This window comes from Cinclus cinclus, chromosome 24, assembly GCF_963662255.1.
Source record: "Cinclus cinclus chromosome 24, bCinCin1.1, whole genome shotgun sequence".
Classification (NCBI taxonomy): Eukaryota; Metazoa; Chordata; class Aves; order Passeriformes; family Cinclidae; genus Cinclus; species Cinclus cinclus.
The window spans coordinates 6,453,322-6,468,647 of NC_085069.1; the positions used below are offsets into that span (position 1 = coordinate 6,453,322).

The 15,326-nt window shown below is 53.6% G+C and overlaps 1 protein-coding gene across 1 annotated transcript; it reads left to right on the forward strand.

Annotated features, from left to right (window-relative positions):
- The first annotated feature begins 2,844 nt into the window (after window positions 1-2,844).
- On the forward strand, window positions 2,845-14,590 carry IGF2BP1 (insulin like growth factor 2 mRNA binding protein 1). Its single transcript, XM_062508047.1, has 14 exons — window positions 2,845-3,038; window positions 3,507-3,555; window positions 4,116-4,167; window positions 5,130-5,193; window positions 6,627-6,893; window positions 9,899-10,033; window positions 10,748-10,870; window positions 11,679-11,814; window positions 12,004-12,126; window positions 12,435-12,551; window positions 13,014-13,088; window positions 13,408-13,539; window positions 13,656-13,769; window positions 14,507-14,590. The coding sequence occupies exons 1-14, from the start codon at window positions 2,845-2,847 to the stop codon at window positions 14,588-14,590; spliced, it is 1,665 nt and encodes a 554-aa protein (XP_062364031.1).
- The last annotated feature ends 736 nt before the right edge of the window (window positions 14,591-15,326 follow it).

Below are 15,326 nucleotides of genomic sequence, written 5' to 3' on the forward strand. Positions count from 1 at the left end.
CTCAAAAAAAAAATCAGGATTTTGTGGAAAACTCGGGAATTTTGAATCCAAGGAGGAGAAATTTGGGTGGGAAAAATGAGAAATAATTGGATTTCTGCAATTCCAGCAGGAATTTCAGGGATCATTCCCGATTTTCCAGTGGAATTTTTTTGTTGGAATTTGGGTTCAGATCAATCCGGGGGGTGGAAAATTCTTCCTTTGGGGAATTGGGATTTTTTTTTTTTTTTTGGGATTTAAATGAAAAATTCCCAAAAAAAAAAAAAAAAAAAGGAGATTTCTGCTCCTTTCAGCCCCAATTCCCAGCAGCGCTGAAGTTTTTCCAGGGATTTTTCCAGGGATTTTTCCAGAGATTTTTCCTTGGATTTTTCCAGGGATTTTTCCAGGGATTTTTCCAGGGATTTTGGATGAGGGAATCCCAGCTCCTTTTTTTTTTGGGCTCCTGCAGGAATTCTGGGCTCTGTCCCCGTGTCCCAATCCCATTTTTTTCCCCCATCCCGTATTTTTTCCCCAATTTTTTTCCCGGAGCTCTGAGAACACCTCGGGAATTCCTCGGGAATTCCCTTCCCACCCCAAACTTTCCTCCTGGGAATCGGGGCAGGGAATTCCAGGGAATTCCAGGGTGGTTTCCGTGGGATGAGCTCGTGCAGGGAACAGCTGGAAAATGGTCCTGGATTGGAATGCATGGATTGAACCAAAAAAAAAAAAAACCAAAAAAAAAAATCGGGAATTGTGTGGAAAATGTCAGGGATTGGCATCGGGAAAGGGTTTGGGAATGTTGGGATCCTGCAGCACATTCCGGGCTCGTTCCCGCAGGGAACTGGGAATTCCCAATGTCCCAATCCCACAGGGAATTCCCGGTGTCCCAATCCCACAGGGAATTCCTGGAGTCCCAATCCCACAGGGAATTCCCGGTGTCCCAATCCCACAGGGAATTCCCGATGCCCCAATCCCACAGGGAATTCCCGGTGTCCCAATCCCACAGGGAATTCCCGATGTCCCAATCCCACAGGGAATTCCCAGAATCCCAATCCCACAGGGAATTCCCGATGCCCCAATCCCACAGGGAATTCCTGATGTCCCAATCCCACAGGGAATTCCCGGTGTCCCAATCCCACAGGGAATTCCTGGAGTCCCAATCCCACAGGGAATTCCCAGAATCCCAATCCCACAGGGAATTCCCAATACCCAAATCCCACAGGGAATTCCCGGTGTCCCAATCCCACAGGGAATTCCCAGAGTCCCAATCCCACAGGGAATTCCCAGAATCCCAATCCCACAGGGAATTCCCGATGTCCCAATCCCACAGGGAATTCCCAATGTCCCAATCCCACAGGGAATTCCCGATGCCCCAATCCCACAGGGAATTCCCGATGTCCCAATCCCACAGGGAATTCCCGGAGTCCCAATCCCACAGGGAATTCCCAAAAAAATCTCTCCCAGGTTTCCAGCCCCAGTCGGAGCCGGGTTTTTCCAGCTGGGATCAGAGCAGGATCCAAACTCTGCGTTCCCAGAAATCCCAGACTGGAATTCCTTGGAATTCCAGGAGATTTGAGATCCCTCCTCCCCCCTCCTTTCCCACAGGAAAATTCCGGCTCTTCCGGAATTCCCGATTTTCCCTCCTTGCTGCCGTGGGAAATGTTGTTTTTTCCTGCTGGAGAGTTTCCCAAATTTGGGAATTCGGGGATATTTTTTTGGATGAGGGGCACGGAGAGGCTCCGACCTCCATCCCAAATCCACGAGATTCCTGGAATTTTGCCAGCAAAACTCCGGCTTTGCCTGGATTCCCGCAGAATTCCGGAGCCGTGGGATCAGCCCTGGCTGTGCAGGGAACTCCCTGCAGCTCAATAATCCTAATCAATCCTAATTAATCAATCCTAATTAATCAATCCTAATTAATCAATCCTAATTAATCAATCCTAATTAATCAATCCTAATTAATCAATCCTCATTAATCAATCCAAGTAATTCCCAGCTTGAGGGATCCCAAACTTCCGGAGCCTGCCGGGCGTTGGGAGAAGGCGCCTGGAATTTGGGATTTTTCCCTTTTTCTCTCCGTATTTATCCCAAATATTCCCTGGAATTCATGGATCCCATCCAGCTGGGATCTCCTGGGGCTGGAATTTGATAAATTTTCATCTGGGAATTCCTGGGAATTCGTGCCTTTCTTCCCCATGAGAATTTCGGGATCCTCTTCCCGTAAAAAAAAAAAAAAACAAAAACTCCCCCAAAAATTGACCAAAGGAGCCCTAAATTCCCCCGAGCCAGGTTGGGATTCCCAGGGAGGAAAATCCCAAAGGGTTTGGAGTTCTGATGGAATTGTTGGGGCTGGAAATCGGGAACGGAGGCGGAATGCCAGGAATCATAAATCCGGGAGAGGTGTGAGTGACAGCTGTCAATCACCCGGATAACGAGGAGCAATTAGCCGGGAATTCCAGGATTTTGGGAGCGGCCCCTTGGGGTTTGGGATCATTCCCAGAGGGAGGCGCCGGGGCCAGGCTCAAAATCCCAAATTTGGGATTTTCCTGCTCCCAAACGGGGGGAATTCCCCAAAATCCGGAATGCTCCTGCTGGCTGGGGGCGGCTTGAATCCCAGATTTTATCCAGGAATTAGGGGTGGAGCGGGAAACCCAGGGATTTTGGGAATGTTTTGGGATCCGCTCAGGAAGAAACTTTCCCGTTAAACCTCGGGATGAAATCGGGAGCTCTGTGCTGGGAAAAGGGAATCGGGAAGAGCCGAATCCGGGAGCGGCCGGAGCAGGAAAAAACCTGGATTTGGGAATGATGATCCCAAAGGGCATCTCCTCATCCCTCCCTGCTCCCGCTGGGCTTCCCCACCCTTCCCAAATGTGGGAAAAGCCAAATCCACCCCGGGAATCCGAGCAGGGCTGGAGGGAGTCGGGAATTCTGCTCCCAGAGGGATTCTGGAATTCTGTTCCCGGAGGGATTCTGGAATTTCAGTCCCAGGGGATTCTGGAATTCTGTTCCCGGAGGGATTCTGGAATTTCGCTCCTGGAGGGATTCTGGAATTCTGCTCCCAGGTGGGGAGGGGATTTTGGAATTTCAGTCCCAGAGGAATTCTGGGATTTCAGACCCAGAAGGATTCTGGAATTCTGCTCCCAGAGGGATTCTGGAATTTTTGTCCCAGTGGGATTCTGGAATTCTGCTCCTGGAGGAATTCTGGAATTTTTGTCCCAGTGGGATTCTGGAATTCTTCTCCCAGGGGAATTCAGGAATTTTTGTCCCAGAGAGATTCTGGAATTCTGCTCCTGGAGGAATTCTGGAATTTTTGTCCCAGTGGGATTCTGGAATTCTGCTCCTAGAGGAATTCTGGAATTTTTGTCCCAGAGAGATTCTGGAATTCTGCTCCTGGAGGAATTCTAGAATTCCGCTCCCAGTGTAATTCCAGCCCCGCAATGAACTTGGCTCCAGCAGGAATCCCTGGAATTTCCGGGGAATTGCCCAAACCCACGGAATTGCCCCAAAATCCACTTTTCCCATCCTTGCAGGAGCCGGAAAATCCAGATCCGGAACATCCCCCCCCAGCTGCGATGGGAGGTAAGAGCAGGGATTCCATTAATTGGCTTTTAATTAGCCCGGAGCGGGGCTGGGAATCCCGGGAAAGAGACCCCGTTCATTCCACAATTCCCAATAATTCCCATTAATTTGTGATTTTTCCCACCCCCCATTGTACAGGGAATAAAACGGATCCCTGCTTCCCGCTGGGAATTTTCCCTGGCTCGGTCCCCACCCCCACCCCCCTGCCGGCTCCGAGCTTGGTCCTGGAGCTTCCCGGCCTTAATTGCTTGGGAATTCTTAACGATCCTAATGGAATTCTTAACGATCCTAATGGAATTCTTAGCGATCCTGATGGAATTCTTAGCGATCCTGATGGAATTCTTAGCGATCCTGATGGAATTCTTAGCGATCCTCATGGAATTCTTAGCGATCCTGATGGAATTCTTAACGATCCTGATGGAATTCTTAGCGATCCTCATGGAATTCTTAGCGATCCTGATGGAATTCTTAGCGATCCTAATGGAATCCTTAGCGATCCTGATGGGGCTGGATGAGGTTTCCCGGGATTTCCCGGATTCATTTTTCCCGTTTTCCCCCAGGTTTTGGATGGGTTGCTGGCCCAGTACGGCACCGTGGAGAACTGCGAGCAAGGTTGGCAGGGGGAAATCCTGGATTTGGGGATTTCCCCGGGGTTTGGGGAATTCCCCTGGGATTTTGGGAGTTTCCTCCGGATTTTGGGAATTTCCCCCGGATTTTGGGTATTTCTTCTCCTGAGAAGGGAATAAAATCTGGATTTTTTGGAATTTCTGCTGTTTCAACGGAAGGAGGGAATAAAAACCTAATCCCTGTCTCTTTTCCCAAATCCCCGATCCCTTTTCCCAAATCCCTGTCCCTTTTCCCAAATCCCTGCCTCTTTTCCCAAATCCCCGATCCCTTTTCCCAAATCCCCGATCCCATTTCCCAAATCCCTGTCCCTTTTCCCAAATCCCTGTCCCTTTTCCCAAATCCCCGATCCCATTTCCCAAATCCCTGTCCCTTTTCCCAAATCCCTGTCCCTTTTCCCAAATCCCTGTCCCTTTTCCCAAATCCCCGATCCCTTTTCCCAAATCCCCGATCCCTTTTCCCAAATCCCTGCCTCTTTTCCCAAATCCCCGATCCCTTTTCCCAAATCCCCGATCCCTTTTCCCAAATCCCTGTCCCTTTTCCCAAATCCCCGATCCCTTTTCCCAAATCCCCGATCCCTTTTCCCAAATCCCTGCCTCTTTTCCCAAATCCCCGATCCCTTTTCCCAAATCCCCGATCCCATTTCCCAAATCCCTGTCCCTTTTCCCAAATCCCTGTCCCTTTTCCCAAATCCCCGATCCCATTTCCCAAATCCCTGTCCCTTTTCCCAAATCCCTGTCCCTTTTCCCAAATCCCTGTCCCTTTTCCCAAATCCCCGATCCCTTTTCCCAAATCCCTGCCTCTTTTCCCAAATCCCCGATCCCTTTTCCCAAATCCCCGATCCCATTTCCCAAATCCCTGTCTCTTTTCCCAAATCCCCGATCCCTTTTCCCAAATCCCCGATCCCTTTTCCCAAATCCCTGTCCCTTTTCCCAAATCCCTGCCCGCAGTGAACACGGACAGTGAGACCGCCGTGGTGAACGTCACCTACGCCAGCCGCGAGCAGACCCGGCAGTGAGTGCCCTGGGAATTCTTTGGGAATTCTTTGGGAATTCCATCCCTTCCCCACCCTCCCCCTTGGATCTGATGGATGTTCCTTTGCCTCTGGACAGAATTCCAAGTTTTTTCTCGGAGTTTTTCTTGGCAGCTCAGGGAGTAAAACTTGGAGTTTTTGCTGGAGCAAAAGTGGGGATTTCCTGGTGATTTCAGGATTTTGGGAATTCTGCTTCCCGGGAAAGCGATAATGGGGAGAAATATCCAGGAGAGACCTGGAGATCATTCCTGGCTTTTTCCTCCTCCAGGAATTCCTTCATCCAGCAGCATTCCCTGCCCCACTCACTCCAGGAAAAACCTCCGTTCTGGCACTTTTAGGGACTTTTGGGGGAGTTTTTTATGGAATTTTCTTTCCCGGAGCGGGGAATGTGGGAAGAGAGCCGAGAGCAAATCCCTGCAGCCCCGCGTGCCGACAGCAGGGGGCGCTGCAGGCCGGGATCCGGCTGGGAATGCCGAGGGATTTGGGATCCATCTGGGAATGCCGAGGGATTTGGGATCCGCTGGGAATGCCGAGGGATTTGGGATCCATCTGGGAATGCTGAGGGATTTGGGATCCGCTGGGAATGCCGAGGGATTTGGGATCCAGTGGGAATGCCAAGGGATTTGGGATCCATCTGGGAATGCCGAGGGATTTGGGATCCGCTGGGAATGCCGAGGGATTTGGGATCCATCTGGGAATGCCGAGGGATTTGGGATCCGCTGGGAATGCCGAGGGATTTGGGATCCATCTGGGAATGCTGAGGGATTTGGGATCCGCTGGGAATGCCGAGGGATTTGGGATCCAGTGGGAATGCCAAGGGATTTGGGATCCATCTGGGAATGCCGAGGGATTTGGGATCCGCTGGGAATGCCGAGGGATTTGGGATCCATCTGGGAATGCCGAGGGATTTGGGCTCACTCCCAGCACGGGAACACCGGGATACGGACTTGGGATCTCTCACAGAGATTGGGGATCATTCCCTGCGTGGAAATGCCAGGGCAGGGATTTGGGATCTCTCACAGAGATTTGGGATCTCTCACAGAGATTTGGGATCACTCCCTACACGGGAATGCCGGGACAGGGATTTGGGATCTCTCACAGAGATTTGGGATCACTCCCTACACGGGAATGCCGGGACAGGGATTTGGGATCTCTCACAGAGATTTGGGATCACTCCCTACACGGGAATGCCGGGACAGGGATTTGGGATCTCTCACAGAGATTTGGGATCACTCCCTACACGGGAGCTCTAGGACAGGAATTCGGGATCTCACTCAATCCCTCAGAAACCTGGGATCCCTCCCACGGGAACACCAACAGCCCCCCCCCCCTCCCCCCAAGCCCCATTCCCACAAACCCCCACCCCCCTTTATCTCACCCCCTAACTGCCCCCGCACCCCACACCGACCCCCAGAGCCATCCTGAAGCTGAACGGGCACCAGCTGGAGAGCCACTCCCTCAAGGTTTCCTACATCCCGGACGAGCCCCCGAGCGCCGGCGGCGGCCGCAGGGCCGGGCCCGGAGCGCGCGGCCCCCCCCGGGCCGCCTCCCCCGCGGGCGCCCCGCGAGCCGCGGCCCCGGACGTGCCCCTGCGGCTCCTGGTGCCCACCCAGTTCGTGGGGGCCATCATCGGCAAGGAGGGGGCCACCATCCGCAGCATCACCAAGCACACCCAGTCCAAGTGAGTCACCGCGCTCCCCTCCCCTCCCCTCCCCTCCCCTCCCCTCCCTTCCCTTCCCCTCCCTTCCCTTCCCCTCCCTTCCCCTCCTCTCCCCTCCCCTCCCCTCCCTTCCCCTCCCTTCCCTTCCCCTCCCCTCCCCTCCTTTCCCTTCCCCTCCCTTCCCCTCCCCCCCCCTCCCCTCCCCTCCCCTCCCCCTCTGTCAGCCGGCTGTTAATGGGACTGATTCCTTGATTCATTGAGTGATTGATTGATTGATTGATTGAGTGATTGAGTGATTGATTCATTGAGTGATTGATTCATTGATTGATTGAGTGATTGATTCATTGAGTGATTGATTGATTGATTCATTCATTCATTGATTCATTGAGTGATTGATTGATTGATTCATTCATTCATTCATTCATTGAGTGATTGATTGATTCATTGATTGATTCATTGATTGATTCATTGATTGAGTGATTGAGTGATTGAGTGATTCATTGAGTGATTGATTGATTCATTGATTGATTCATTGATTGAGTGATTGAGTGATTCATTGAGTGATTGATTGATTCATTGATTGATTCATTGATTGATTCATTGATTGAGTGATTCATTGAGTGATTGATTGATTGATTGATTCATTGATTGATTGATTGATTGATTCATTGAGTGATTGAGTGATTGATTCATTGAGTGATTGATTCATTGATTGATTGATATATTTTTATTGATTTATTGATTGATTGGTTATTTATTTGTTTATTTATTTATTGGCATTGTCGGGTTGGGGTTTTTTTTATTCTTTTGGTTGTTTTTTTGGGGGGGGGCGTTTTCTGGTTTGTTGGTTGGTTTGGGGTTTTTTAGGGGTTTTTGTGTTTTTTCTTTGTTTTTGGTTTTTTTTCTTTGTTTTGTTTTTGGTTTTTTTTCTGTTTTGGTTTTGGCGTTTTTGTTTTTTGGGGGTTTTTTGTTTGGATTTTTTTTTTGGTTTTGGCGTTTTGTTTTCATTTTGCTTTTTCTGTTTTTGTTTTTTTTGTTGATTTTTTTTTGTTTGTTTGTTTTTTTCTTCCGGGAGTTTTGGAGTTTGGGATTTTCTCTTCATTTCTTGCCCCAGTTGTCCCAGTGCCAGGTTGGGATGGGGTCTGACCCGGTGTGTTTGGCACAGATTTTGTGGGATTTGTTCCCGCTGGGTTTGGATCCTGACCTTCTGTTGGACCCAAGGAAGGATTTTTGTGCCCCCCCCGACCCCAAAGGAACTTTTGTGTTCCCCCAGGAATTCTTGACATCCCAAGGAACTCCTTAAATCCCACAGGGGAGCTTTTAGATTCCCAAGGAAAGATTTTTCCCTACCCAGGAAAGATTTATCCCACAAGGAACCCTTTCGATTCCAAGGAACCTTTTAAGCCCCTCAGGAAGGATTTCTCCCCCAGAAAAGCTTTCTCTGGGATTCGGGATTTCACCCATCCCATCCCACAACCCCTCCCACTACTCCAAACCCCTCTGGGATTTTTTTGGGATTGCAGCTGCCAACCTCTGCCTTTGGAACATCCCTTCCCATTGATCCCATCCCATCCTATTAACCCGTTCCATTATCCCATCCCACTGATCCCATCCCATTATCCCATTATCCCATCCCTTTATTCCATCCCATCCCATTGATCCCATCCCGTTATCCCATTATCCCATTATCCCATCCCATTTATCCCATCCAATTATCCCATCCCGTTATCCCATTATCCCAATCCCATTGATCCCATCCTGTTATCCCATTGATCCCATCCCATTGATCCCATCCCATTATCCCATTATCCCAATCCCATTGATCCCATCCTGTTATCCCATCATCCCATCCCATTATCCCAATCCCATTGATCCCATCCCGTTATCCCATTGATCCCATCCCATTGATCCCATCCCGTTATCCCATTATCCCATCCCATTGATCCCATCCTGTTATCCCATCATCCCATCCCATTATCCCATCCCATTGATCCCATCCCGTTATCCCATTGATCCTATCCCATTGATCCCATCCCATTGATCCCATCCTGTTATCCCATTGATCCCATCCCGTTATCCCATTATCCCATCCCATTGATCCCATCCTGTTATCCCATTGATCCCATCCCATTGATCCCATCCCATTATCCCATTATCCCAATCCCATTGATCCCATCCTGTTATCCCATCATCCCATCCCATTATCCCATCCCATTATCCCATCCCATTGATCACATCCCGTTATCCCATTGATCCTATCCCATTGATCCCATCCCATTGATCCCATCCTGTTATCCCATTGATCCCATCCCATTATCCCATTATCCCAATCCCATTGATCCCATCCCATTGATCCCATCCTGTTATCCCATTGATCCCATCCCATTATCCCATTATCCCAATCCCATTGATCCCATCCCATTGATCCCATCCCGTTATCCCATTGATCCCATCCCATTGATCCCATCCCGTTATCCCATTATCCCAATCCCATTGATCCCATCCCGTTATCCCATTGATCCCATCCTGTTATCCCATTATCCCATCCCGTTATCCCATTATCCCATCCCATTGATCCCATCCCGTTATCCCATTGATCCTATCCCATTGATCCCATCCTGTTATCCCATTGATCCCATCCCGTTATCCCATTGATCCCATCCCATTGATCCCATCCTGTTATCCCATTGATCCCATCCCATTGATCCCATCCTGTTAACCCATTATCCCAATCCCATTGATCCCATCCCATTGATCCCATCCTGTTATCCCATCATCCCATGCCATCATCCCATCCCATTATCCCAATCCCATTGATCCCATCCCATTGATCCCATCCCATTGATCCCATCCCGTTATCCCATCCCATCCCATCCCATCCCATCCCATCCCATCCCATCCCATCCCATGCCGTTATCCCGTTATCCCATCCCATCCCATGATCCCATCCCACGATCCCACACCCCGTTCCTCGGGGCAGGGCTGGGCTCTCGGGGTGTCTCCCAGCTGCCCGCCGTGGTTTTTAGGATCGACGTGCACCGCAAGGAGAACGCGGGCGCGGCGGAGAAGGCCATCAGCATCCACTCGACGGCGCAGGGCTGCTCGGCCGCCTGCAGGATGATCCTGGACATCATGCACAAGGAGGCCAAGGACACCAAGGCGTGAGCGCTCCCGGGGATCCCGTCCCCGCCATTCCCGTGCTGGGCCCCGCAGCGCTGTTGGGTCTGGGGGGTCCAAGCCGTGGGGTTTGGGGTTCTGCTTGTGATGACCCCTCCTTTCCCATGTCCCGTTATTTGTCCTTTTGGGGTTTCCTTCCTTGTGGGGTTTCCTTCCTTTGAGGTTTCCTTCCTTTTGGGGTTTCCTTCCTTTTGGGGTTTCCTTCCTTGTGGGGTTTCCTTCCTTGTGGGGTTTCCTTCCTTTGAGGTTTCCTTCCTTTTGAGGTTTCCTTCCTTTTGGGGTTTCCTTCCTTTTGGGGTTTCCTTCCTTGTGGGGTTTCCTTCCTTTGAGGTTTCCTTCCTTTTGAGGTTTCCTTCCTTTTGGGGTTTCCTTCCTTGTGGGGTTTCCTTCCTTTGAGGTTTCCTTCCTTTTGGGTGTTCCCTCCTTTTGCGGTTTCCCTCCTTTCTCAGCTGCCATAATCCTTCTGTGGGATTTCTCCCTTTTCCCAGCTGCCCTAATCCCTCCTGTGGGCTTCCACCCCATTCCCATCATTCCCCATTCCCATTCCTGTTCCCATTCCCACCATTCCCACCGATCATTCCCACCATTGCCATCAATCATTCCCACCGTTGCCATCGTTCCCATCAATCATTCCCACCATTCCCATCGTTCCCATCAATCATTCCCACCATTCTCACCCATCATTCCCATCGTTCCAGGGCTGATGAGGTTCCCCTCAAGATCCTGGCCCACAATAACTTTGTGGGGCGCCTGATCGGCAAAGAGGGCCGGAACCTCAAGAAGGTGGAGCAGGACACGGAGACCAAAATCACAATTTCCTCGTAAGGATCCGGGGCTGGAGCTGCTCCCTCTGGGGTGGGATCGTGGGGTCAGGGGGTCATGGGATAACAGGATAATGGGATGGGATGGGATGGGATGGGATGGGATGGGATGGGATGGGATGGGATGGGATCAATGGGATGGGATCAATGGGATGGGATCAATGGGATGGGATGGGATGGGATGGGATGGGATGGGATGGGATGGGATGGGATGGGATGGGATCAATGGGACGGGATCAATGGGATGGGATGGGATGGGATCAATGGGATGGGATGGGATGGGATGGGATGGGATGGGATGGGATGGGATGGGATCAATGGGACGGGATCAATGGGATGGGATGGGATGGGATGGGATGGGATGGGATGGGATGGGATGGGATGGGATGGGATGGGATCAATGGGATGGGATCAATGGGATGGGATGGGATCAATGGGATGGGATAATGTGGTGGGAATGGGGGCAGAGGTTTTAGTCCCCAAAGTTTTCTTGGGAAACCTCGGTGTTGGATTTTCTGTTCTCTCCTTCACCATCCGTTTGGGGTCCATTCCAATCTTTTTGGGGTCCCTTCTCCACCCCTTTGGGGTCCTCTCCCCACCTTTTTGGGGTCCCCTCTTGTCCTTCTGGTCCCTGTCCCCCCTGGGCATGTTCCTGTCCCCTGGGAGTGTCCCAGTCCCTGCCCTGGGTGTGTCCCTGTGTCCCTGCCCGTGGCTGTCCCCACCCCCTGCCCTGTCCCCGTGCCACCCCCTGCCCTGTCCCCGTGCCACCCCCTGCCCTGTCCCCGTGCCATGCCGGTGCTGTCCCCAGGCTGCAGGAGCTGACCCTGTACAACCCCGAGCGCACCATCACGGTGAAGGGCTCCCCCGAGAGCTGCTGCCGCGCCGAGCAGGAGATCATGAGGAAAGTGCGCGAGGCCTACGAGAACGACGTGGCTGCCATGAGCGTGAGTGGGGCTGGGCTGTGGGATCCCAGAGAGCAGCCCCCCTCATCCATCCCCCAGAGCAGCCCCCCTCATCCATCCCCCAGAGCAGCCCCCCTCATCCATCTCACATCTTCCCCCACTTAAAATCCCCCTCATTCCCGTTTTCTTTTCCCAGTTACGACCCCACCCATTCCCGTTTTCTTTCCCCAGTTACAATCCCACCTGATCCCAGGTCTGAACCTGGCTGCTGTCGGGCTCTTCCCGGCCTCCTCCACGGCGGTGCCGCCGCCCCCGAGCAGCGTCTCTGGGGCTGCTCCCTACAGCTCCTTCCTGGTGAGTGACCCCAAATCCAACTGGAGAATCCCCAATTCCCGATGGAAAACAGCCCCGGGATGGGCAGGTGACCCCAAATCCAACTGGGGACATTCCTGATGGAAACCCCCAGGATGGGCAGGTGACCCCCGGCAGCTCCCGCTCCCAGTTTGGGGACATGACAGGGACCCCAAATGGTGACGGGGACCCCAAATAATGACAGGGACCCCCCCCCCAAACAGTAGCAGCGACCCCAGATAGTAATGGGGACCTCATATGGCAGCCCTGACCCCACGCGGTGACCCTGACCCCACACCCTGACCCCGCAGCCCCCGGAGCAGGAGACCGTGCACGTGTTCATCCCGGCGCAGGCGGTCGGGGCCATCATTGGCAAGAAGGGCCAGCACATCAAGCAGCTCTCGCGCTTCGCCAGCGCCTCCATCAAGGTGGGGACGCCCTGGGGTGTCTGTCCCTCTGTCCCCGGCTGTCCCCATTTCCCTGGGAACACTCCTGGGGAACATGGGTGGGCTCTAGTGCAGTGTTCTTCCGTGTCCATCCCGTGTCCATCCTGTGTCCGTCCCCGTGTCCATCCTGTGTCCGTCCCTATGTCGATCCCTATGTCCATCCCCGCGTCCATCCCGTGTCCGTCCCTGTGTCCCTCCCGTGTCCATCCTGTGTCCATCCCCGTGTCTATCAATGTCCTTCCTGTGTCCATCCCGTGTCCATCCTGTGTCCCTCCCATGTCCATCCTGTGTCCATCCCCGTGTCTATCAATGTCCTTCCTGTGTCCATCCCGTTGTCCATCCCGTGTCCCTCCCGTGTCCATCCTGTGTCCGTCCCTATGTCGATCCCTATGTCCATCCCCGTGTCCCTCCCGTGTCCATCCTGTGTCCGTGGTCCCGTTGCAGATCGCTCCCCCGGACACTCCGGACTCCAAGGTGCGCATGGTGGTGATCACCGGCCCGCCCGAGGCGCAGTTCAAGGTTGTCCCTCTGCTGTCACCTCCTTGGGGACCTCGGGGTGTCCTGGGAGGGAGGGCGAGGGGGGACCCCAGTTCTGAACCCCCGACCCACAGCTGGGTCGTTCCAGGATCGTGTTTCCCAGGGGCCAAACGGGTTCGGAATTCCGAGGAACTGGGATTTTATAGGATGACGCCCCAGCCCAAGTCCAGGGATGTTTGGGGTGGGACATTTCCAGTTCCGCCCTTCTCCAGGCTCAGGGCAGGAATTATGGGCAGCCCCATCTCAAATTTGGGGCTGGATTTAGGGGTGGGACACTCCGAACTCCCCATCCTCTCTCCAGGCTCAGGGCAGGATTTACGGGAAGCTGAAGGAGGAGAATTTCTTCGGGCCCAAGGAGGAGGTGAAGCTGGAGACTCACATCCGAGTGCCGGCCTCGGCCGCCGGCCGCGTCATCGGCAAGGGCGGCAAAACCGTGAGTGGGAACGGCCACGGCACATCCGGGGCCGGGATTCCCGGGAAAAAGGGCCGGGATTCCCGGGAAAAAGGGCCAGGATCCTGCGGAGGGTCGAGCCCTGGGTGTCCCGGCAGGTGAACGAGCTGCAGAACCTGACGGCGGCGGAGGTGGTGGTGCCGCGGGAGCAGACGCCGGACGAGAACGAGCAGGTGATCGTCAAAATCATCGGGCACTTCTACGCCAGCCAGGTACGGCCGGGGGGTCTGGGGGCGCTGGGGGGCTCCAGGGTTATCCAAGGGGGGCTCTGGGATGCTCTGGGGTGTTCCAGATGTGCTCCAGAGGTTCTGAGGGGTTCCCTAGAGGTGCTCCAGGGTGTTCTGGAGTGCACTGGCGTGATCAGGGGAGCTCCAGATGTTCTCCAGGGGACTCTGGGGTGTTCCAGAGGTTCTGAGGGGTTCCCTAGAGGTGCTCCAGATGTTCTCCAGGGGACTCTGGGGTGTTCCAGAGGTTCTGAGGGGTTCCCTAGAGGTGCTCCAGATGTTCTCCAGGGGACTCTGGGGTGTTCCAGAGGTTCTGAGGGGTTCCTTAGAGGTGCTCCAGATGTTCTCCAGGGGACTCTGGGATGCTCTGGGGTGCTCCAGGAGTTCAGAGGGGTTCCTTAGAGGTGCTCTGGGGTGTTCCAGAGGTGCTCCGGGGGGTCTGGGGGGCTCCAGAGTTATCCAAGGGGTGCTCCAGAGGTGCTCCAGAGGTGCCACGGGGGTTCTCCAGGGATTCTCCGGGGTTCTCCAGGGCTGCGTTTCTCAGGCCGTACATTTTCGGTCATTACCCCACAAATCCCATCCGTTATTCCCAGGGAAACCACGGGGGAGCCGTGGGCCGGGAGCTGGGTTCGGGTGGGAATGTGGAACGGGAGGGGCTGGGGTGGGGCCGCAGCATTCCGGGGGTTCCTGGGTTGAACGCGGGGATTCCCGGCTCTCGTTCCCAGATGGCGCAGCGCAAGATCCGCGACATCCTGGCGCAGGTGAAGCAGCAGCACCAGAAGGGCCAGAGCCAATCCCGGAGGAAATAGGGACAGGGACACCCCCCTCCCCCCTCCCCGGATCCCAAATCCCGGGAAAACGAGCGCACGGCACAGCCAGGCCGGGCTGCGAGAGCCTGGGAATCGGCGACCGCAGGGAGACTGGGATTGGGAATGCCGGGAACGGAGATGGGGAACGGAGATGGGGAAGGGACTGGGATTGGGAATGGACTGGGATTGGGAAGGGACTGGGATTGGGAACGGACTGGGATTGGGAAGGGACTGGGATTGGGAATGGGCAGGAATTGGGAAGGGACTGGGATTGGGAACAGCCAGGGATTGGGAATGGACTGGGATTGGGAACAGACAGGGATTGGGAATGGACTGGGATTGGGAACAGACAGGGATTGGGAATGCTGGGAATGGGGATTAGGAACGGACTGGGATTGGGAATGGAGATTGGGAATGGAGATTGGGAATGGACTGGGATTGGGATGGAGATTGGGAATGGACTGGGATTGGGAAGGGACTGGGATTGGGAATGGAGATTGGGAATGGAGATTGGGAATGGAGATTGGGAATGGACTGGGACTGGGAACGGACAGGGATTGGGAATGCTGGGAATGGACTGGGATTGGGATGGAGATTAGGAATGGACTGGGATTGGGAAGGGACTGGGATTGGGAATGGAGATTGGGAATGGAGATTGGGAATGGAGATTGGGAATGGACTGGGACTGGGAACGGACAGGGATTGGGAATGCTGGGAATGGACTGGGATTGGGATG